The sequence below is a fragment of the Neocloeon triangulifer genome, unplaced genomic scaffold (genome assembly GCF_031216515.1).
Source record: "Neocloeon triangulifer isolate White Clay Creek 2 clone unplaced genomic scaffold, ASM3121651v1 ptg000008l, whole genome shotgun sequence".
Taxonomy (NCBI): domain Eukaryota; kingdom Metazoa; phylum Arthropoda; class Insecta; order Ephemeroptera; family Baetidae; genus Neocloeon; species Neocloeon triangulifer.
Genome location: NW_026775550.1, coordinates 961462 through 984572, shown reverse-complemented (window position 1 = coordinate 984572; position 23111 = coordinate 961462). Strand labels below are relative to the sequence as shown.

General features: G+C 38.1%; 7 protein-coding genes across 9 annotated transcripts; 3 read left to right on the top strand and 4 right to left on the bottom strand.

Annotated features, from left to right (window-relative positions):
* The first annotated feature begins 255 nt into the window (after window positions 1–255).
* Window positions 256–1888, top strand: LOC132194644 (EP300-interacting inhibitor of differentiation 3-like). Its single transcript, XM_059616060.1, has 7 exons — window positions 256–521; window positions 581–661; window positions 747–883; window positions 945–1160; window positions 1222–1423; window positions 1476–1582; window positions 1645–1888. The coding sequence occupies exons 1-7, from the start codon at window positions 446–448 to the stop codon at window positions 1756–1758; spliced, it is 933 nt and encodes a 310-aa protein (XP_059472043.1). The 5' UTR covers window positions 256–445; the 3' UTR covers window positions 1759–1888.
* On the bottom strand, window positions 1854–3624 carry LOC132194643 (integrator complex subunit 15). Its single transcript, XM_059616058.1, has 8 exons — window positions 3471–3624; window positions 3251–3393; window positions 2954–3175; window positions 2719–2896; window positions 2509–2662; window positions 2318–2453; window positions 2059–2263; window positions 1854–2007 (listed from the first exon to the last, which is right to left on the bottom strand). The coding sequence occupies exons 1-8, from the start codon at window positions 3553–3555 to the stop codon at window positions 1928–1930; spliced, it is 1203 nt and encodes a 400-aa protein (XP_059472041.1). The 5' UTR covers window positions 3556–3624; the 3' UTR covers window positions 1854–1927.
* Window positions 3625–4144: 520 nt separating this feature from the next.
* Window positions 4145–11938, bottom strand: LOC132194747 (uncharacterized). 2 transcript variants are annotated; one of them, XM_059616227.1, is made up of 10 exons: window positions 11645–11938; window positions 7472–7657; window positions 7302–7413; window positions 6967–7161; window positions 6696–6896; window positions 6476–6631; window positions 5986–6424; window positions 5635–5927; window positions 4690–4811; window positions 4145–4547 (listed from the first exon to the last, which is right to left on the bottom strand). In XM_059616227.1, exons 1-10 carry the CDS (start codon window positions 11680–11682, stop codon window positions 4175–4177), a joined length of 2115 nt encoding a protein of 704 aa, XP_059472210.1. In that variant the 5' UTR covers window positions 11683–11938; the 3' UTR covers window positions 4145–4174. The 2 variants fall into 2 exon arrangements, with proteins under 2 accessions (XP_059472210.1, XP_059472211.1); XM_059616228.1 differs by having other exon boundaries at window positions 6479–6631.
* A 286-nt stretch (window positions 11939–12224) lies between these two features.
* LOC132194748 (RNA-binding region-containing protein 3-like) lies at window positions 12225–14394 on the top strand. Of its 2 annotated transcripts, none has more exons than XM_059616230.1 (7): window positions 12225–12271; window positions 12793–12942; window positions 12994–13101; window positions 13157–13362; window positions 13418–13882; window positions 13935–14094; window positions 14197–14394. In XM_059616230.1, the coding sequence occupies exons 3-7, from the start codon at window positions 13067–13069 to the stop codon at window positions 14378–14380; spliced, it is 1050 nt and encodes a 349-aa protein (XP_059472213.1). In that variant the 5' UTR covers window positions 12225–12271; window positions 12793–12942; window positions 12994–13066; the 3' UTR covers window positions 14381–14394. The 2 variants fall into 2 exon arrangements, with proteins under 2 accessions (XP_059472213.1, XP_059472212.1); XM_059616229.1 differs by lacking the exon at window positions 12225–12271 and adding an exon at window positions 12278–12732.
* A 34-nt stretch (window positions 14395–14428) lies between these two features.
* LOC132194750 (mesoderm induction early response protein 1-like) lies at window positions 14429–16477 on the bottom strand. Its single transcript, XM_059616231.1, has 3 exons — window positions 16363–16477; window positions 15461–16028; window positions 14429–15404 (listed from the first exon to the last, which is right to left on the bottom strand). The coding sequence occupies exons 2-3, from the start codon at window positions 16025–16027 to the stop codon at window positions 14949–14951; spliced, it is 1023 nt and encodes a 340-aa protein (XP_059472214.1). The 5' UTR covers window position 16028; window positions 16363–16477; the 3' UTR covers window positions 14429–14948.
* Window positions 16478–17933: 1456 nt separating this feature from the next.
* On the bottom strand, window positions 17934–20647 carry LOC132194630 (guanine nucleotide-binding protein-like 1). The gene is made up of 11 exons (XM_059616037.1): window positions 20354–20647; window positions 20172–20301; window positions 19863–20073; window positions 19666–19806; window positions 19401–19608; window positions 19248–19346; window positions 19104–19192; window positions 18799–19050; window positions 18588–18735; window positions 18398–18538; window positions 17934–18341 (listed from the first exon to the last, which is right to left on the bottom strand). The coding sequence occupies exons 1-11, from the start codon at window positions 20448–20450 to the stop codon at window positions 18115–18117; spliced, it is 1743 nt and encodes a 580-aa protein (XP_059472020.1). The 5' UTR covers window positions 20451–20647; the 3' UTR covers window positions 17934–18114.
* Window positions 20648–21297: 650 nt separating this feature from the next.
* Window positions 21298–23018, top strand: LOC132194676 (myosin heavy chain kinase B). The gene is made up of 5 exons (XM_059616111.1): window positions 21298–21537; window positions 21657–21893; window positions 21948–22083; window positions 22333–22487; window positions 22568–23018. The coding sequence occupies exons 1-5, from the start codon at window positions 21418–21420 to the stop codon at window positions 22781–22783; spliced, it is 864 nt and encodes a 287-aa protein (XP_059472094.1). The 5' UTR covers window positions 21298–21417; the 3' UTR covers window positions 22784–23018.
* The last annotated feature ends 93 nt before the right edge of the window (window positions 23019–23111 follow it).

The window sequence follows — 23111 nt, the reverse complement described above, 5'->3', positions numbered from 1 at the left end:
ATAATAAATACTGGTTATCATGAAACAAAAATTAATTCTTTAAAGTTATTATATGTTGCTTTCCCAATAGTAATAGTAAGTTATTTAGAGCTAGTTGTACAGCAACATCTTTTTGTTATATTATTAATGGTTATCGGGATGTATGGGTTATATTGAATGTCAATCTCCCGCCAAACAATGGCGAATAATTTGAAGCGCTCCACCATTCATCGTAAGGACCAATCAAAACGCAGATCTCCCCTCTCCTGACATCGATGGCTCCCGCTTCCTAATGTTTTGATTTGATCGCACGCTTCCAGCAATTCATTTCTCTCAAATCTCTCATCGTGCTAAAATTTGATCTTCGTTAACATAAATTATTCTTAGCCAAACTGATTGGTAGCTTTGTGTTGGCTCAGTTTAAAAGCATCTTTAACAGTTTAATCGTTCGTTTAAAATTGATACAATGGCCCCCAACGCCACATCTACATTTGTGCACTGGAACAATTTTTTGGAACTCATCGATGAGGCCAAAGCGTTCCGTAAGTTTTTGTTCAGAAGTTTAATTTATTTATTTTCAAAACCAAAATTTTCCTTCTAGTGCTGAAGGCAGAAGAAGGTGAAATGTGTCTGGACCAGCTGAAAAGTCTCTCAGACAGAGGAATGGCGATTTTAGTGGAAGGTAAAAACTTGGGATTAATGAAAATCCAACTTTCCGGCAATTATTTAACATAAAACAGGGCTGTAAAATACTATTTGATTTTCAGTGGAGGATAAGAAACTTCAGATGATCATGCTGGACATCAATTTGATGGATGTCCTCTTCAAGATCTTCCAGCTCAATGTCCGAACTCTGTCTCCTGAGAGATTCGTTTTTGATCCAGTCACTCATGCCCATAAAATTGTAATGCTTCTAAACACTAAACGTCTTTTGAATTTGAATTTAATATGTCTATAATGTGCAGCTCCACGTTCTGCGTGAAAAGAAGGAAAGCAGGCAGCTGGGTGACATTTTGATCAGAAGCTTCTCGGAAGCCGGTGCCAAACTGCTGAGCTACAAAGCTCCGTCGCTGAGTGTCATGGCAGGTGCCTTCGACATCTCAGACCCTGAGAAGAAAGCCAGAGCAGCTGCAGTCAGACATCCTAAGGACAAAATTGAAGCTGCTAAAGCTCCTGAAAAGGTAAAGCATTCTGGTTTACAAAAAAGTTTAAATAAAACTAAATTTTATTTTCTCTAAAAAGGTGACTGCTGTGACAGGTAGAACTGTTGATGAAACAGTTGTGGAAATTGGTAAACAGCTCAAGAGCGCCTTCATTAAAAATGAGAGGGCTCCAATTAGCTACATCAAATTTGCATTCAATCCTGAATCCTTCACGAAGACTGTGGAGAACATTTTCCACATTGCCTTTTTGGTCAACCTTGGTCAAGTCAACATTTTCCTAGGTTTTTATTTACAGATAATTTAATTTCCTCCTCTTAAACTTACATCTTGTAGACAAGGAACAGAGGCCTTGGATCAAACCCATTGAAAAGGAAAATCAGACAAAAAATAGAGATAAACAGTCTGCCCTAGTTATGGGAATCACTCAAGACGAGTGGAAGGTAAAAAACCAATTATGTGGGACTGAATTGTTATTGTAACTTCTTATGTCGCATCATTTTAGGAGGCCATTCGTTTGTTCGAGGTGACGGAACCAATGATCAAACTGAATGAAAGGGAAATTGCAGGCATCACCCACATTCCTACTGCTCAGAAGCGCCGCCGCACCAAGACGTAAACAAATTAAAAAAACAAAGCTTTTGAAGGCTGCAATAATTAATATTAAGGTACAAACAATGACTGGACTCACTGTAATTTAATTTAAATGGAAAGTGAAATAAATGAAATTTATTTTCTGACAACGAAAAGTACAAATTTATTTTATTTCTGATTAATTAAATAAGACTTCAAGGGATTCGGTAGTGCGTCCTCAAAATTCGAAGAAGACGAGTTTCTGGTAATGCTGATAATTTTGCAAGGAAGTTGTCTGTAAACAATTTATTTAGAGTCGTTAACTATGAACACTTTTGTGACTTACGTTTGTTGCCTGATATGCATCCTGTGCTAATAATGCACTGGATGGCCTGTCCAAATCTATCCAGAGCCAAGTTTCTCCCTGCGTCGGTTGCTTGGGGAGAATATAGTTCCGAAATAAGGTCGTCTACAAGCTGAACCAGTTCCTCTACTCGTACGCCTCGACCATGAATTGGCTGGCTCGTAGAATGTGCACAAGTCAATAGACCCTGCAGATATATTTTTAATAAACATGCTCCACATCAGCAAAGAAATAAAATTACCTGCATCAACGAGAGATGCAGAGTTGAATAGCATTTTTCCAATTCAGTCAACACATGCGACTGATCGTTGCCAAGGTCTGTGGGATTATCTGATTGCTCAACACGGCAGTCATGGAACGAAGAAAAAATCGTCCATCTAGAAAAATGTTTTAGATAAAAAAATTAAAAAATAAGCTTATAATACAACAAACCTGAAAAGGCCAACTATAGGTGTAATCGGATATTCATTGATTCCTGTTGGACCAACTTTGGGTTGCTGAAGGGGAGCCAACGACAAGTGAATATTTTCCATGATCCACTTTGTGACCATGCTGAGCAGCGCTTGTGGAGGTGCTCTGTACAATTCTATAAAAAGGAACGGATTGGTGAATTGCTCAAAAATTAGCACTTTTTTTTCTTACTTCCTGGTTTTGAGCCATACATTTGGACCAGCGAAGTGAGCAAACTGGCCGTAAAGAGTGGAGACACCTGAGGCAGCTCTTGCAATTTGATTGCTGCATTCGGAGTTAAAATAAAGAAATCGTTGACCAAGCTCTCTGCCAAATGCAAGCACGCTTGGGGGCTGATCGGAAGAGTCCACTTAAAATTTATTTTAATTAATCCTTGGATTAAAATCAGACTAAATAATACACTTACATGCATCCAGTAGCCCACAGTAAGAAGAACATGAATTTTTCTTGTTGAAATGGCAAGAGAGACAAGCTTTGATAGAATTTTCATGCGGTATTCTGTTATTGGATGGAAGAGAACAAGGAAAAGTTGGTTTCTTCCTGCGCAAATGTTGCTCTGGCTTGTCTTTGAAAAATGGTCACAAAGCACTTCCAGGAGACTGAGCTCTGAGGATGACTTTAAGCCCAACTGAAATTTTAATTCACAAAATTAGCGAAAAAAACACATTCAGACAGAAAACATTTAAAAGAAAGTTTGACATACCCGTCTCTTAATCCCTGGACTGGGATACAGAGGATCAATGTCGCAGAAAACAAATTCGGATGCAATTTCACGCACGAAATCCCTGGCAAATTGCGGTACATCATCGTTAGGATTTGCTGCCAAGTATGGCATTAGAAGAGACTCTGAAAATAAATTTTTGAATGCGATTTTAAAGTGTCATCACGGAGAATCGATGAAGATTTCAAAATTTTTAATTGACCTGCATTTTCTAAAGCTTCCCTAGCGCAGTATGGAAAGTCAAATTTTCTCAAAGAGTTCTTAATTTCCACTAAATTTCCAGTCATTTTGTACTTTTTCCAAACCGGTGAACTTCAGTGAACTCGGCTGTTTGTTATTATTTTCTCATGCTTCACTCTGATTGGACAGCAAGACTCTGTTCCTCGCCGTTGAGCCAATCAGTGAAGTCTAAAAGGGGGCGGGGAAAATTGTCTTAAAACATGAACAAAAAGAGCGCCAGGAAGAGTTCCACCATAAAGTTTATAGATAAAAAACTTGGACGTCTAAAAAATTTAAAAAAAAAAAAAAATAGATCTGGCAGAATGTTCACCACCACAGCCATAATTTACATCTACAACAACAACAATTTCACGAGGTTTATTGTGGCAGTGAAAAAACTACGTTAATTATGGTTAGGAAAAATTTAAAATTAATTTATTTTAATTTTAAATTTTTCCTAACCAATTATTAGTAAACTGCTTGGATACACTTAACAGTTGCAGGTTAAACAAATTTACTTAGTTATGGAAGGTCAGAGAAAATGAATTTCCCTTTTTTTAATTCTGAGCATGAGAGATTAGCAAAAATATTCAAACGACTGAGCCACCGGATTTCAAATTATTTGCTGTTTTTTAATTATTAAATTATACAAATGTTTTAAAGTAATTTAAAAAGCACAATTGGATTTTATTTAAGACATAATTGGCAAGACCAAATGTTATCATTTAAAAAGCCACAATTTAAATTTCTGTGGATGTACTTGTTGCAACTTTTACATTTAAAATACTCTAGACTATCAAATTTGGCGTTGCACTTGACACACGAAACATTCTTGAGGAATTCAAAACGACCTCCTCCTCTATCCCACATGTACTGAGCTGCTTTTTTTTTCAAATGCATGTAGTGGGAGGCCACAACAAGAGGTGACCCTGGTGCAAGTCGACCGTGGGCAGTGTTTCCTTCTATGTCTTCAATGGTGTAGTTATTCCTTTGCAGCAGGTTTACCAATGTTTTAACCCTACTGTTAGCTGTATCATCTCCTTCCTCACTTCCAGTCATCCTAATATAAAAATATTTTAATTTAATTTATTAAAGCAAATTCGAGTTTTACTTGTGGCCCAATCACATGATTGGCTCCTTTGTTTTAAAAATCATGTAAAATTAATATCATTGACGATTAAATAGGTCATACTGGGTCATACCTAGATTGAGAAGGGCCAGGCTGGACAGAGTCAGATGGAGAATTAGGCAGTGGGTTTGTAACTGCTGGGAGAGGTCCTTGCTTTGGTCCAGGTTTCATAGAAACCACAGTAGGCACAGGAACCTGCAAGAAATGACAAAACCAAGTTAACAAGTTTTTTTTGCAAAAGTTGATGCCACCAAATTTTTTTATAAAAATTTTGCATTCCCCACGGACTGTGAAAAAAATCTAGTAAAAAAAAAATCAAAATACTTTTTTAATATTAATTTTGTTATAAATTTTTTAAAATAAAAAAGTAATTATTGATACGGTGAAAATCAAGTTCAAATTATTAATAAAAAATCATTGATAATTTAATTTTGCAAGAACATAAAGGAAAATCTTCGAATAACTGCACACTAAGACACAAAGATTTTTTTGCTGCAAATGAGATGATGAGGTTTTTGCCGTTAAAAATATTAATATTAAAAATGAAATTGAATAAATTTAATTTTTATAAGCATCAAAATTGAAAGAATTAAGCAGAAAGAACAGGAAGAAAAGAATGGGCAGCCCTACGAGCAATGGATTGGGGTTGAAAGTCACGAGCGGAACGGAGGTTTGATTCAGTAGCAAGTAGAGAAAGCAAGAACGAGCAGAGGTTTGGGCAGGGAGAGCAAGAATGAGCAGGGTTAGCCTCCACTAATCCAATTGTTCTTGGAGCAGGGTTTGTACAGTTTATTTGAAATATAGGCTAGAATTGAGCAGGACAAGAATGAGCAAGGCTTGCTCACACTTCCCAGCTTGCTCAAAACTTTTGCCTGTAGTGCCTGGACTATTCAGTTGCCCAGAACTTAAATTAGAAGTCGAAGCACGACCTGATCACTGGAGCAGGACAGAAAAATAAGCCCATATATACTGGATAGCTGGGAAGGAATCAAGCCTTGGGCATAAGAAGAAAACAAACCTTCAAAAGATCAAGAGCTCTTTGGGCAGACACTCGTCTCCAGAAGCATTGGATTTTAGTAGCAGCAGTCCTGCGTCTTCCGTCGAAATGCTCTTTACGAAGCCGGAGCAGCGCCTGTCTGGCTGCATAGCATTTCCAACTGCACTGAATGACGGTGGCTGCTTTGATTCTCTTGATTTCCAATTCTCTCTTCATTTGCTGCACATGGCGCCTGACAACTTTTCCTCTCCATCTCTTCTGGACCAAGCTAGCAGCCTGTGTTTTTCTCTGTACGTCCTCCTGAACTAAGCGAGCTGGAAAAAATAACATCAGCTATAAATAAAATTATTTATTTGTGATTCTGTTATTTACCGAGTGTCTGCCTTGCACAGTAACATCTCCAAGCCGTCTGAATTGTAACGGATGCAAGATAGGCAAATTGCTCATGTACCTCATTTAGTTTTTGCAGTTCAGTGTTGTGAGCAGTGTAGCAGACTGTGTTTTCGAGCATAGTCAAATTTCCAGATGCTTCTTCGACGCTGTCTAATTTGCCTTCGGCATGTGTGTCTGTGCTGAACCCACTTTCGGCCAAGTCAGTCTCGCTGCTCACTCTTCTGTCAGCTATATAGGTATCGTCACTAGAGTCACTTTTTCTTTGTTCGGCAATGCATGTGGCGCTGCTTAGATGACTCTCGGGAACTTCCTGATGCATTGTCAACTGAAACAGATCTTTGGGCTTGGGAATTGTTTCAGCAGAGAGTTGTTTGAAAGCACTGGAGCGACGAGAGGTGTTGCAAGATGGTTCGATCTCCTGCAAAAATGTGAATGAGCACATTAGAGGAAACAACACTATAAGTCTTACAACCATTCCAGTATCATATTTATTCCATGATTGTGTTTGCCGAGCAGAAGCAACAGGTTTGAGGACCTCTCTAGGGGCGTCATCAGAAGGGAATGAGCTTTGCCGAGCAGGAGGAGCGTTGACGGAAGGCCTCATTGAAGCAGAATTTTTCAAATCCTGTTGGACAAAGCAAAATACATTAATCATAAAAATAAATTGGCCACTTAACTGATGTTTGTACCTTTTTTGGCATGGGAACCAAAGCTTCAAGTACCAGAGATACCATTCCACGTCGACCTTTGCTATCTTTTACATGGATTGACTCAAAAAATGTTCCCTTCTCTTGTGGGCCCCAAGTAAGGTTGACTTCGATGGACGATTTGGCTGGGACGTTGAAATGACTTGACTCTACTTGAATCTTGTCTGGAACTGTGATCTCAACCTAGAAAATGTGCATAAAAAATATGTATATATATAAAATAAATGGCTCATAAATAATAATTTAATTTTACCCTCAAATCACTAGAATCTGGATTTGTGATCAGGAAACTTTGGCACTTTGTGCTTCCAACAAGGACTCCTAAGAACTCTAGTCTTGGTTTTGCAGCAAACGGTTTCAAGACCAATTCTGGTATTTGGCGATCTTCTTCCTCGTCGTCATCCAAGAACAGCAGAGGTGCCGACTCAGCCTTTCGAGCATTACTGACCTTTAAATGGAAAGAAAATAATGTTTGATTATGCCAAATGAATTTCCTCGAATGCACTCTTGCATTTTTTTATCCAAATTATTATCCTTAATTGTAAAATAAAGTTTTTGTGTGATAAATATTTTGATAAGTGCGCTCACCTTAGTCTTCTTCAATTCAAAAAAATCACTCCTCAACAGCCTGAGCTGATTTTGAGAGTCTTTGAAGACTTTGGCGTGCTCTTTTTTTTGCATTTCGGGTGTAAATTCAGTCCTAAAAATCAAAATGCCAAATGTCATCAATGTCAAAGAAGTTGCGCAAATTAACAAACTTTGCTGTAAGGCTGTCTATGGTCTGCTGTTGGGCATTGACTTTGGCTTTGAGTAGCTCGATCTCGGCTTGCAAAAGTTGGTTTTTGCGAGCCATATTGTCATTTACCGACTCTTCTGATCCATCAGAGCTCTGCTTCATCTCCAACTCCAGTTCCAGCCTCTGTACCTCTTTCTTCATTTTGATTCTGCAATAATTTCAAAACACGTCTTAAGTAAAACAAGTCCTGGGAGATAATTATGCATAAAAAAAGAAAGAATGTGATATAAAAGTACGCCCATTAGGATCGATGAACGTTCTGGCTTTTTCTCTATGTACAAAGGGCCAGCAGCGAAACTAACTAAGGAGGAATTGAATGGGTTATTCCTTTTCTGGCAAAAATGTGGTTATTCCTTGCGTTATGGTGAGGAACAAGATTTATTTAAAAATTTCGGAATGTGTTTCCCCTGAACTGCGGATGTGTGTTTCAGTTTTCAACTGATTCGCCTAGAGGTTAAATGACATTAGTATATATACGCAAACAGAGGCAGGGTTGATCTATTTTTATTTTAAGAAGCTTCAAACTATAGAAAAGTAGTTTTCTTTCAAGTAAACCAAGAAAGATTAATTTAATTAAAAAGGTTGAACATTTCTCTAAATTGCGACCAATTTCTTTGTTGTACTTATTTTGTGTATTTTTATTCAGAAAATTTAAAAATTACGCATTTTTATTTGTATGACGAGTGCAAAAGGAAATTATAATTCCTACGACTAATAAACACCAGAGGGCTTCTTTTGAGCGTCTTCAGAAAAATCAAATGTTTATTGGCGAGGAAAAGGTGATAGATTTTTCAAAACAAGCATAAAACGCGATATTAGAGCTAAAAATACTGATTTTTCCTAAAAAATTATTATTTCGGCGCGCGCCCTACGACTGATAAACACCAGATTGCTTCTTTTGAGAGCGTCTTCAGAAAAATCAAATTTTAATGGCGAGGAAAAGGTGATAGATTTTTCAAAACAGGCACAAAACGCGATATTAGAGCAAAAAATACTAATTTTTTCCCAAAAAATTATTATTTCGGCGCGCGCCCTACGACTGATAAACACCAGAGTGCTTCTTTTGAGTGTCTCCAGAAAAATGAAACGTTTTTTTTGGCGAGGAATGCAATGGATAAGGCTATTGTTGGAATTTATCAGATTTTAGCCATAGCAATGATTGAAATTAATTACAATTTACGGAGGTTAAAATAGTTATAAAAAAACTCCAAATTTTTTTCAGCTAGAATTTTGATGCTTCCCATCAAAATCTAAAATATAAGGCAAGGTTATTTTAATTTTCTATCAATTTAAATTTAAAATTAGGATTAAAAGACAACTTTAATAGCCTTCAGTTGTCTGCAAAAAATCAACCAATATAAAAAATTGCCTGTTAATTTTTGCTCAAAATTTGCAAATGAGGGGGAAGGGCTTGCCTCTTTTTTAAAACTATTAAAAGAACTGTTTTGATTACAGAGTACAACAATGAGCAACAATCAAACTTTATCAGGAGCTCTTTATCAGTGTAATACACCTATAGGGTGTATTCTAAAAATTAAAAAAATCAGTGAAACTATTAATCAATCAATATTAATGAAATGAGAATAAATTTAATTTGACGAATAATTTTCACCAAATAGAAAATTTATCACAAAGAAAAAATATCAAAATTAAAGTAGAATATGCCGAGGGAGGAATTTTCTCTCAAAGCATAACAAATTGGTTCTGCATAAAATTAAATACTGCCAAATTTTGACGAACCCTGGCAATCGAGGCTAGGCGCCTCTTGCCGGGACTCGAGCTGGAAGACGAACGTCATTCCGAGGCAAGCTCTTTTCGAGTGAGTGACACAGAGACTAAGCCATTAGACCTGTGCGAGGCAATTGTGAACCGAGTTGTCCTGGACCTTGTTTTGTGCAGTTTCCCAGGTCACGGTGTCCGAATGGGAGGACAGCCGCGCGCTATCTGCACTAGCGAGCGGACAATCACGAGCAACCTTTGTGTGTCGAGCCACTGACACCAGCAGCGCCGAAGGTGGCACGTCAGCCGCCTCCGCGCCGCCCCAGCCTCCGCCGCCTCCAAGCCCCCCCCCCCCCCCCCCCCCGTGCTGCTCGCTCCTGAGCCATCAAGACAGAGACACGTAAGAGTGCTGAGTTCAAAATCAAGTCGAGTCGAGTTTTCCAATTAATTAAAGCAGAACATTTTTTACCAGAACCATTTTTAGTTGATGTTGTAAAGTGTTGATTGGCATATTTTTTTCTATTCTTAAAAGATCTTGGGCGTGACCCAGCCAGTTGCACTATAGGAATAAAAGAGAAAACCTTAAATCCACTCCATTTTATTTTGCATGCAAGTTACCCCGGCTAACTAAATATTTTTGTTTTGCTGTGAGATCTCTTGACAGTAGAAAAATTACCAGAGGAGAAATCAATTTATTTGCATTTTGATTAAGAAATTAATTAATTTGCATTTGAAATACTATGGATAAGAGATATTACATCAGAGTTCAGTCAAACATTCACTCTTTAAATTAAATTTAACTTTGATTTTTTAATATCATGCTAGTTATAATTTATGATTAACTACAATTTTCTCAATTTATTTTTTAATGCTCATTAAGAATCTGGTTACATTAATCTCCTTACTTATAAAGCAAATAAATATTTTTTTACATTAATAATTTTAAATTATAATACGACTCATTTCATTTTCTCGTCATTTAATTCAGCACATTATTTTATTTTCTCCGGGTCTGAATATTTGCTCAAGTTAATTACTTTTTACAGACGTTTGTGTTTATATTTTGTATCGATATATTTATGTGCTTCGCCTGGGATGCAGAACTACTCTTGAGAGAGATGATTAATTTCCTTGACGGCTAAAAAACTTAGTAATGCAGGCCACACTAGGGCCAATGAAAACTAATTATTCGCGGTGACAAATTGAGCACACACATGATTAATTACAAAAGAGTCCGGTCGTATATAACATTATGTTTGTAATAAGCGGTATCAGATAACCCGGGCGAATTCAAGCAGTCATGCCACGAATACCCACTTGCATAATCAACTGCTTCCGATGTTGATGATTCGACAAATATATCCATCTTTATATTTTGGCAATCAAGCGGCCGGTACAAAACCGAAGAGCCCAGTTATGAGGCGAAATTCTTTATAGCGAGAACGAAGAGTCATGAGCTTTCAATAAGCGAAATCATGATCCTAGTCATGTTCAGGGTGTTGCCGCTTGTCTTAATTTTTTAGATTTAAGTGGAAATATTAATTATTTTAAAACAGAGCATTGTTTTTCTCGCTCAGTTTCTGAATCCACGTTAAAATTCTTTTGAAGAAGAGTGACCCTTTGTTTTGTTTGGCAAAGACATGCATTGTCGTCGTTAGTCAGGATCATGATGCGGACAAATTTCAATAATATAAATTCACAACGGCCGCTTTTCATTTGGAACTCGGCGGCGATTGCAAAAAATCAAGTGTCATATTGTTCAAGAGTGTGTCGGCTACGTCGAATGTCGAATATACTGCGAGAGAGTGTTTTTAAAGAGAGTCGCCGGACACGCACACACCTCGAGAGGGCACAAACACGCTCTCTCTGCAATGAAAAGGAGATTCGCACGACGAGATGCTGTCATACAAATCTCTTACCACTTTTTTTCCAAACGAAGTTATAATTGTTTTAAATTTATTTTTAGCTCCTATTGAAAAAATATTCATTTTTTTATAACTTTTTTAAAAACAAATTATAAATGTTTAATTTTGTTCGCTAAATATTTTAACGAACTGCATATCGGTGCATTGTAAGTTTTGTATCATGTAAGTATCATAGCCAAAATCTCACGCGATCCATCTGGCATTCCCGATAGCTGGAAAGATAATATGTGAACAAGAATAGACAAAAGGTCTTGTCGTTGCCGAAACCGTGCTGATAAGTGTGGCAACGAGCAAAATGCTGAAATGCAAAAAATGCTTCAAAAAGCCGTGGCCGCGACTTTGCCATTTTTCTTGAGCGCATTCTTAGGCCTGTACCGAGCCGTTCGCGGTTGACGACTCCACTTTCGGCGGCCGAATGGTCTTTCGAGGCTGCAACGGCGATTCGACGCCAAAATCTCAGTCGAAATATCGATAAAAAGAATTGGACTTACCGCACAGCGACGCGAATTCCTGTGTCCTCGTCGGCCATGTCGTCGTCTGTCGTGGCTCGTTGCCTCAACGGCTGTCGTCGATTGTCCTGACCGTTCCGATGTCCCTCAATCGTCGTCCGCGGGCGTCTGCCCTGCACCGTCCGGGAGCGTCTGGCGAGCGTCGGCGCCGCAAAATTGGTCCTACATGCACCTCAAACGACGAGAAGCAAACTACTTGCACTTGCGACCAACCTTGCGACACTGGCACCTGACCTGCCTCACACTCCTCAGTCATGACCCAAGGGTCAAAAGCCAAGGTCACAAGGAGAGTAAAATATTACCGCGACCGTGCTGCCTTCTACACGTGCCGTGTGCCGTCATTGCCCGGCCCACCTGAGCAAGGGGGCTAAGCAAGGTCGAAAAAGGAGACGCAAAGTGTGCTGCTTTCGCTTGCATGCAGCCCACTCTGTATTACAATCATGGACCTAATAATTTAAATAAAAAATTTGTATGAATTCAAGTAAATCAATGATTACAATGCTGAATGCATGCCCCAGAGAGCATGCCCGCTGCATATCCGCGCGAAAGCTTCCTAAAATCAGGCTCCTCCCTCAAAATCACGACAAGTCGTTTTAGGATCTAATCTAGGTAGGCTGATCGCGGACACTCGGACATACTTTTGTACACTAGTGTCCAAGTGACCAAGAAGCATAAAATCAAATTTTGCTAGTGACTTCAAAATGCCCGTGTCAATAACAATAGATAACAAACAAAAAAAAAACCAAAAAAAAGAACAGGTATTAGTATTAGCTCCACAAACAACCGGTTGGTTACCCATTGCCCCGCCCCCTCTTGAACAACAACAACACCTCTGAACAACACAAAAGGCATGTGTTCTGTTATGTTTGGTTAGAGTTGTTTTAATCTGTCGGGATAAAAGTTTGATTTTTGTTTGTAATATTTATATTCCATTCTGAAAACATGAGCTGCTTGAAGCTCTCAAATTTTCCGGAGACTTTGAAGAAAACCGAAATCGAAGATTTTTTAAAGCATTTCGGAGCAACTTCAGTGAAGTGTGTGGGGTCGAGAAACCCCATTTCTTTTGCAACGTAATTATTTTTCCTTGTTCTCTGTTCACACTCGTATTTAAAATTGATTAAATTTTTCAGATTTGACAGCGACAAATCTACTGCAACTGCTCTGAAGAGACTGCACCAATTAGAAGTTTTAGGAAACAAGTTAGTTGCAGTTTACAGCAAACGAAAACCCGATGATTGGACTGAAACAGAGCCATTGAGAGATCCTCAGACGTCACAAAGGTGCTCTTTTGTAAAAATGAATTATATTTTAATAAATTTGTATCCACACAGTGATTCTACCAGTACAGAAAGTCAACGATGCTACCAAAAATTTTTGCAAAGCCTCAACGCTTGGAGTCTGTCGATGGAATTGAGTCAGCCACCTCCGTCTCATTTGCTGTAATTTTACAGAACCGTTAACAATCTTCTTGAAGTGTAATAATTTATTTTTTAGGTATTTGTATCCTCCGCCTTCTTTGGACGTTCTTGCCAACATTTCACGAGCTTTAGTTGCTGTCCCAAAATTTTACAACCAAGTTCTCCACTTAATGAACAAAATGAACCTGCCCTCTCCGTTTCACACCAGCTCACCAGAATTTCGCGCTGCAATTGCATCTCTTTTTGGGCAACAAGTTAACCAGCCTGCGCCGTCAACGATAGGTAAAAAGTCTCCAATCCCATTTTTTTTTAGAAAATCAATAATTTTTCACCTTAGATTCAAATGGGCTGGCTGCTGATCACGAGGAAGAAGCCAAGTCATCGTCAAATGAATCAGAGTTGGAAAGTGACTCCGAGCCAGCAGCCAAAATTCCAGAGTTCATTCCGCTCAAGAGAAAACTCCCAGGAAGCATAACCACTGCCAAGAGGCCAAAGTTGCTCAAGTCAACGACAGCATCTGCGGTTTCCTCGAAATCTGTGATTCCAGTAACTGATGTGTTTGAAGTTAGTTCAAAAGAGCCGCAAAAGAACATTACACTTAATCTTAGCGCTAAAGAATCGCATGAGAAAGAATCGGAGAGGGATGATCAGTTGAACAAAAAGCAAGAGCAGGGTGGTTTTGGAGTTCTCTTTCCTGTTGTGCCCGAAGAGAGAGACGCCCAAGAGAATGTGGAAGAGCAGGACCAAGATGACTCGTACATTTCCATGTCTAAACTACGCTCTAATCGAATTCCGGAGAAAGGTTCCACAATAATTCTCAAGCTGAATTTTGACTCTATTATTTTTTAATTTAGAACAAGCAAATCTTCCTGTGTATCGAAATTACCAGCCAGGCGCACCATCGTGCAGACTTTATATTAAAAATCTGGCAAAGACTACAACAGCAAGAGAACTGCACTTCATATTTAGAGCGTTCATCGGCCACAAACCAACTGATGAGGAGGACAACAAAATGTGAGTTACAATCAGTTAAACCGTAGAATTTATAATTTAAATAAAATCATTACATATCGTTATTTAAACAGTTCTCTCTAAAAATTTGCTTTTAATTTCCAGGTTTGATATTTTGCACATGACTGAGGGCCGCATGAAGGGCCAAGCGTTTGTTACCTTTCCCTCGGTGTCCCAGGCGCAAACTGCTTTGCAAGAGGTGAATGGCTACATTCTGAATGATAAGCCAATGGTCATTCAATTTGGAAGATCAAAAGTACAAACAGTCTCAGAAAAACCAAACAAATAAAAATTTTATAAAATCACCTACGATTATGTTTGAAAGAAAATATCCCAAATTTATTAAAATCTAAAGTTTATTTTGTGAATAAGTTAATGTATTGATGATGAGTATTGAAGAAGCAAAGTGTATGTCGTATGGCACACTAGGTTCGTTTCGTAGATTTGGGCGAAAGTGTTGTATCACTATGTTTTGAGCCAATTATAGAATAAGGTAGGAACCTAATCAATGATTTGGAACTCCGAGGACAAATCGTGGATTTCTGTTAGCACTTAATTGCTGTAGCTGATATGAGACATTACCAGAGTGCCTTTTTCTTCTTCATTAAGTACTTGGGATTAAACTTATGTCCAACAGCTAGAACATGCAAGTCACTTTGCAATAAATTACAATTTAAAGCAATTCCAGGGGGTTCAACAATATCTAAAACAAAAATCGAAGCTAAGTTTAACAAGAATCTGTCTGAAGCTACTAAAAAGAAAACCAGGCAAGAAACCCTAAAATATTCGTTAAAATTAAATACAGTTCAAAATTTAATCTTCTCATGAGATCAAAATAGCATATTTGTTAAAAATATTCACGCTTCAGCTGCCATAGATTTCCCTGAACCGTCACCTAAAAGGTTTTCTAAAAATTCAAGGTTCCTATTTGAACTAATCTTGAATGGTCTCGTCTTTTTGCCTATTTTAACATCCGTTCTCGTCACAAGCGTTTCGTGCCTGGGAGTCTTTTTGTACAGGTAATAAAATTTGATAATGTCCATCACTGACTTTGATGGCAACTTGTTCTGGTGGATTTTAAAGAAATCCTTGCCGTACGTGCACAGTCCGTTCTCGAACCTGTCCACCTCCTGCTCCGTCCACAGAGACATGGTGTCCACAGGTTGAATGGTGTTGAAGGAGTGCCGTCGAAGAGCCTCTTCTATGTTAAAGTTGCTCTGCATCAGCGAGTAAAGGAATTCATCGTTGTCTTTCACCCAGTTCTCTCCAGTCTCTTGCAGGAGTTTTTCAGTTGCTTTATTGAAAGCTTCGACCTAGTTAAGAAAAACAAATTTGAAATGGGAAATTTATTAACTAACAAATTATTAACCTGGTTTTCCGAAAGGTGGCTTGGGTCCCAGAGTAGAGTGTCAGGAGCTCCGTAATTAGGATCAACTGTGTCCATGCTGCAGGCAATTTCTGGAACCTGAGCCTGATATTCCTCGCCCACCCTGGTCGTCTTGTACATGCCTGAGTTGCTGAATTCGAGGGAGGTGTAAAGGTCCTCCTCGTCCTCTACGTACATCTGCAAAACATGAGTACTGGTGATGCTGGTTTTGATACTGGTGGTCTTGATGCTGATGGTTTCTTCGACAACGCTGCTGCAGTCGTCTTCGATGATGGCCTCGATGTCGTTCTCCACATTAATTGGATGCACTTCTCCGTAGCCATGCATGGCAAACAGCTCTGCCAGAGGAATTTCATTGTCTTTCTGCAGTTCGGACAGCTCGTCCAGAACCTCCTCGGCCTCCTCTTCCAGAGCTTCTTCATCGTCCAGGGTGCGCTCGTCGTCATAGTCGTGGATCATCATCTCAATCGGCGGATCAAATTCTTTGTCGTCATTGTCTTCAGTGTTTGCCATTTCTGGTACTTCGTCCACCTCCAAGTTTTCGTCCATGCTGAAAAATTTTCAAAGTTAAATTATACTTCCTCATTTTTAGTCAAAGGCAAAGCACTTTCCCGCTCGGACGGCTTTTCGTGTTGAATAATAAATAGTAATTGTAAAAATAGAATCCAATTTAATTTTTATTTAAGTCATCTCTAAAAAATTGTAAAACAGTTACAAATGATATTGAAATCTGTTAATTATGCATTGCATTTATCAATTGTTATTGAAAAAAGTGCATCGACGCATGCATTCATTTTTGTGAGAGCGCGCTAAATTTGATGCCTTTTAAATTTTCACTTTATTTGATTTTTCTTAATTTGTATCTAATAATTAGCTGCACTTACGTGTTAACCTCTATGATTTTTTAACTAAATTTGAGGGCAAATAGGACAATTTTTAAGGACAAATTATCCACAGACGGCATCCGCCGAACGAGATTATTGACCAACAACAACAATGATTGATGATTTTCTCCATTCTTCCAAGGAATCATCAGGCGGGAAAATGGCTCGCTCTGCGGGTTGCATACTGCATAGCTATAAGCCCAAAACAGCGGCGGATTCTTATGTTATGTAAAAACATAACATAAGAAATCTCGATTCTGATTGGCTGAACATAAGCGTTATGTTCAAACATAACATAAGCCAAGCTACTTGGCCGAGCCAAGAAAAATGACATAAACATAAGTGGACAACATAAGGGAGGGCCAATCAGGGATGAGTTCATAAAGGGTAGCCAATCATCCCCTGATTTAAAACGCGCGCGGTGACGGTCGATATGTTTAAAAAAGTATTTGCACGTGCTGTATACATTTGTGACCGACATTTATTAAATGTGAACATATTTTCACTATTAATCGATTGAAAAGGCGCAAAAAAATTGAAAATATTTTATTCCAAATGGAAAAAAATAACACGATTGTAATAATTGTAATGTACCTTAGTTAACTTTGGCTATAGTTAATTTATAAATTATGCCGCGAAATTTGTCAACTTTAATTTAATTTATTTAAAACCTGCATTATTTTGTGAAAAAATTGTCTGCAATGATGAATAAGTAGAGACCTCAGCCGCTCGATTTTTAGGCGGTTTCATTAATTAAAAAAGGGAAAAATTAAAATTTTGTACAGTTCTGTAAAAAAATTTTAAATAAAAAATAATTTCTTGGCCAAGGAAAAAAAATTAAAAAATAGTCGGCGGCTGGTTCCGCAGCCGTGCGACTTCAGCGGTGGCTGGCGGCTGACCACGTAGGCTAAAAATTCCGGCTGGCGCAGCTCGGCTAGCGAAGATCTCTATGAATAGGTGGATAGTATTTTTCTTTTAATGCAATTTTCATTGAGCAGCTAATAATTAAAAAATAATCAGTGGTTTGATGGCATACCAATAGCGCTATGTATGCAACATAACATAAGAGTTGGTCGCCGATGTTTTGGAGGAGTGCGTTATGCTCATTTCAGATCTATACATAACATAAGCGTAACATAAGAAATCGCCGCTGTTTTGGGCTATAAGGTTATTTCATAAAAATTATTTTAAATCTAGAAGATAAATGGATATTGAAATTTGAAATAATTACAACTAACATTGAGTTAAACCATTACATTTTTAAATACTACTACAATTTCTTGCTCAACTTCTTAATTATTGAAATGTAAAAAAATCTGAAATTAATTAAATTTTTCATTTTTTTTACATGAATGGTGGTACCTTGTGATTATTATAAAAATTATGGATTTCATCTTCCTTGGACAATTGATGTCTTTAATAATACCTGTCATGTAACATAAATTTTGACACTAAAATAGCAACTGGTGGTGACAGAACTGACAAGAAATCAGGAGAAAAATATTAGCTAGCTCACATACCATGCACAAATAACAGCTTTCCGTAATACAATATTAATTTGACAGTGAACATTTTCCTTTCTCTTTGTCTACGAGATTTTTATTTGTCATAATTTTTATTAGGAAATAAAGCATTTTAGAGTAGAATTTTGGTCCAGATCTTTTTGATTCATCGACGATGCTACTTTTTTAAATGATAAATGCAAAAAATAAAATGGCAAAGAAATTATTGCTGGGAGGTGTGATAAACCATCTATGCGCATTCATCTTCTGGCAGATAAGCGAATTTGTTTTTTGCGCCGTCCTCTGATCCGCTAGACTCGGACCCTGCATCTTGCGACTGGCTGTCTTGTCCCCTGGAAACACTCTCATCGTCATCAGAGCTGAAAATTTCTTCCTCTACGGCACTAGCTCCACCTGCTGACGACTTGGCTTGGATTCTTTTGATATCTTCAATTTCAGGGTGTGACAACCAAGTTTCTATAAAGACGAATGTAAAGTCCGAACACACTTGAAATATTTAATGTTTAATTCACCTTTCTCGCTGGAGAAGTTTGGAGGGTAGAGACAAAGACAAACCTTCCCATCCAGAGCCATCCTCAAGATGTGGTTGGCCGCCCTGTACGAGTCGAGGCGAGCAGCTTTGGCAGTGAGGAATCCTCTCTGCTTGGCCCAACCTGAAAACAAACATTAACAATCAATTTTAGATAAAAATTTTCAACCTACCATCGCACACATCAAAAGCAGACCAAGAGTCGTCATTCTCAGGATGTTGTATTTTCAGCAGTTTCACCAAATCCAACCTTTCAGCAAGAAACTGTACAGAGGAAAAAGGCTCTCTGAGTTGAGCAATTGGAAAGCTTCCCATCAGCACCTATTTGTAAAATTTATTTTAAATAAAAATTTCCTTGCAAAGGAAAATATATCTTTGTCTAACCTGGAGCGGCTTTGGCACCTTTGACGGAAACACAAGACCTGGGCAATCACACAGCCTGACTGTTGGGGTCAAAAAAATTGTCTGGAAATGTTTTGTGTGGCCAGGCGTGCGAGAGACGCTGACCACCTTTTTGCCCATGATTGCGTTCATGAGAGACGACTTTCCTACGTTGGGTTGGCCGACGCAGCCAATCGTCAAAACTCCGTCCTTGAAACGCTGATGGTCATGGTAGGTTGTGTCAATCTGCTCAGTCTAAATAGCAAAATTATATTGAAGCTGACATTTATCTCATGAATTTAAGTTACCTCATGAGTTTGACCAATGATAAGATGGTCATCATCGTACTCAGTGTTAAGTTCCTCCGCAACTTTTTTGTGCCACGATGATAGATCCACTGATGAGAATTTTTATTAGCGTCATTATTTTAGCATTCCTAAAAAAAAAATTACCTTGGCCGGAAACAATGTTTTCACAAGCTTGAAGTAACTGCTCTGCCCCTTCAGCTGCCATCCTCATTTTTCCCCTCCTCCGCCTGATCAAAAGTCCTCCTGGAATAATCATATTAAACAAAGCTGCTCAAAACTAGGATATATTTTAATTACCTTCTTTTTCATTCGAGTCTCTCAAATTGTAGCCTGGAAAAGCTGTGAATATTAGGACCTGAAGACTAGGGTAGAGCGTTTTGAAGTAATTTTTCCAAGCCAGAACCAACGGCGCTGGAGCTAGGTCGATTTTGTTTAACACCAGGATCATGTCTTTCTTCATTGAGTTAGTGACAAAGTCGTACAAAGACGGAGGAAATAAATATACCTGAAAACATTCCCTAATTTAATAACAGTCCGCAAAATTATGTTAGGCATAAATTACTGGAAAACGTATATCAACGATGAAGAGGACAATATCTGACATTTCTAGCACTCTCCACAGCTGGCGCCAAGTTTCGAGATTCATTTCAAAATAGCTCAGCTCTGACCATGAAAACTTCTTTCCAACATTGTCAACATACTCCTGTAGAGAAATTTATTAAATATTTTATTAGATTTAAGAAGAAAATTCAACCGCACTCTAAAATATTTTTGCTCTTTTGCGTCAAGAACTTCTGGGGTCATGCTTGAATCCCACGGAGGCCGTTTGGGAAAGTCAAGTTCTGGAGGAAAAGGACAGTCCCTGTCCACTTCAAGATCTTTCTCAGGCACCGGCTTCAGTTCTTTCCGAGCAAGTTCCTTTCTAGCCTCGATTTCCTCTTTTGATTCTTGTTGGAATTGTAGCACGTATCTTCAAAATTCAAGACAAAATTCTTATAAATTCCATATAATATGAAGAATAAATTTAAATTCGTAATCAAAATAGAAATTTAGAGTGTTTTTTCAAACCTGTTTGTGTTCCTCCCTCTTCCAGGCTGCAAATTGAGTTTCTGTACTTTGACTCCGCTGCCGTCCGACTCGCCATCCTCCGACTCGTGCATGCCTCGGCCGTACCGCATGGACCGACCACTGGACGCACCTAAACCCAGAAAATGTCAACTGAACTCTGCTCTCTGCAAATCACGACTCACTTCTCTCAAGTTCATTTCTCTTTCGGCTCTTCTTGACTTGGATCTGCTGCTTTTTGGCCTTGCCACTGAACGGGGCCTTCCGCCCACCTTGCGGCATTTTGCGATTTCGCACGCACGTTCAATTGGCAAACGAGTGACAACTTCTGGTTTCGGATATTTTTTGCTCGGAAAATCGAATTCGAAACCGATATGAAGGGATAAGCGTCTGATTTCTATGAAATTAGCGCTGATTAGCACAATGCAGTGTTTGACATTGAGAATGACAATAGAGTTCGAGTGACGCGCGCAAAACAATGAGATCTCGGCCAATCAGAGCTCGCGGCGTCGGCCAATCACAGCAGCCGTCATGACTTTTGACAGAAAAAGCGGAAATGGTGCGTGCAAACGTTGAAAGTCCTTTACCGAGATTCGTTCCTAGCATTGTATTGGATGTTTTAATAAATGAGAACAAAATTTATAAAATGAATTTCACTTTTTCATTACTATTTTTAAATTTTTATAATTAATATTGCAATAAATCAGATTTAGTAATAGTAAAAATTTGGTAAAAATAAAATGAATGTTACAGAATAAAAATAATAATAAACTCAATTTCTTTCATATAATTTTTTTTTATTTATTTTTAATTATATTTTTTACTTGCTTTTTTTAATTTAATTATTTTAATTTTAATTTTATTCTTTGCAACATGGTTTGCCCGGTTTTAATTTATTCCATGAAATCGACCTCAAGTGTTACCATTTATTTTTGAAACTTTTTTCAAATTTTTTAGTTTGTATAATATTGCGTAAAACAGACATTGGGATACTTAAATTCTCATTGATTGAGAATTATCTGGAATCGAGTGGAAAGCCACAGAATATGGTGTTTATTTAACCCTCAAGCACTTTGCTTATTATTTTTAGCTCGGGCGTGTGCGGATGATCTATTTTTGGGGCCCGAACGTTCTGGCAACGATGATGCTCGCATGTAAATACTAGCGGTCGGATAAGCTGCTCTTCAGATTTTCTCTGAACACTGATTAGTGCAAAACTCCTCCGCAGCAGGATCATCTGTTCTGGAAAATGGAACCCTTCAGGGTAGAATTCTCGGTGGCCGACGCATCGAAGCACCAAGGCGACGTTGAGTGCATCGCTTGCCACGGAGACAAGGTTTATTCCGGTGGAGACGATGGAGTTATCAAAGTAAGAAAATAATTTAGAAGGTGTTTTTTTTTTTAATAAATATTTATGCAATTCAAACAATTTAATAACAAATTTGATTTGATTTGAAATTAATAAATTAATTTTATTATCGTTTAAAGGTTTGGAATCAAAAAGACCTGAGTTTTGTAAACGAAATCAAAGCTCATGAAAGCATGGTGTACACCCTGACTGTAATTGGCGACAACCTTTACTCTGCCAGCAACGACGGCGCAATCAAAATTTGGCGTTTGCCGTCCCTGGAGCCTGGACCTACCTTGCTTTCGCACTCGGAAGCAGTTCGGAAAATAAAAGTTCTCCCTTCAGGCGATTTCATTTCTGGCGACGAGGCTGGAATGGTAAATTTTAACGTAACAAATTCAGTTCTTTAATTAACGGGGCTAAAATTAAAGATGCAAAGTTGGAGCGGTGAGGCCAGCAAGCAGGCTTACGAGCCAATCGGTGAAGAAATCTGGGATCTCGCTGTTGACTCTGAAGGTCTTGTGTACACGGCCAGGGACAGAGACATCACAGCTTGGTTCCTCAAAGGTTTGCTTAATTAAAAAAAAAATATATATAGTCAATTAATTATATTGGTGTCTCTTACAAAAAAAAAAGGAATTGCTGAGGAAAAAATTTGACATTTTAGTTGAAAAAGTTCCAGTTAAAAAAAAAATAATAACAAAGTATATAATAGAATTAAGTTTTTTTTTTGTAATATTTTCTACAGAAATAATTTTTGTGCGAATAAAATTTATAAAAAGATATTTCATGTCTAAAAATTGTAAAATTTTTCAGAAAACAGTTCATTCACGCAAAGCAAAGCGACACTTCCTGGACGGGCGCCAATTTGCATTGTGAACGACAACCTGTACTACACGTCGAGAGATGGAATGACCATTGAAAGCGTCGGGACGGCCAAGAAAAAATTCGAGAAAGTTGCAGTGCTGAAGGTACATACGTACCAAATCTAATCGTTCTGATTATACGAGCAGGCGTAACGCAATTAAATTGAATTTAATTAATATTTTAGGGCCACGATAAGATTGTCAACTGCATGACTCACTCGGACAAATATTTGTTCACCGCTGGCTGGGACAACCACGTCAGAGTTTGGGATTTGCAGACACACAAATGCTTCGCCAACGTCGACGCCGAGGGCTACCTCAACGCCCTGGCAGCAACACCCAACGCCGTATTTGCCGGCGGCGCCAACGGTCTCCTCGTCAAAATCACTCCAGTCAAATGAAAATAAATAATAAAAAACTTCACATTTATTAGATTTAAGTTAGTGACTTTCGCTGCTTAAACTAATATTGCTCTTTTTCTTTTTAAAAAAGATTATAAGACGATTAATATTTGGGATAAATAAGTGAATATTTAACTTATTCCTAATTATTCAATTGTAAAAAAACTAACATACTAATTTCTTTCTTTAATGTTGATTTTTAAAATAAATGACTGAAATTAATTAGTGTCATTAGTGGTTAACTTTATTTATTAAAAAAATTCCTCTTGCAGTGCTCATCATGTTGAAATGAGTAACCGGCCTTTAAGTTTGTTGAATACATTCTACA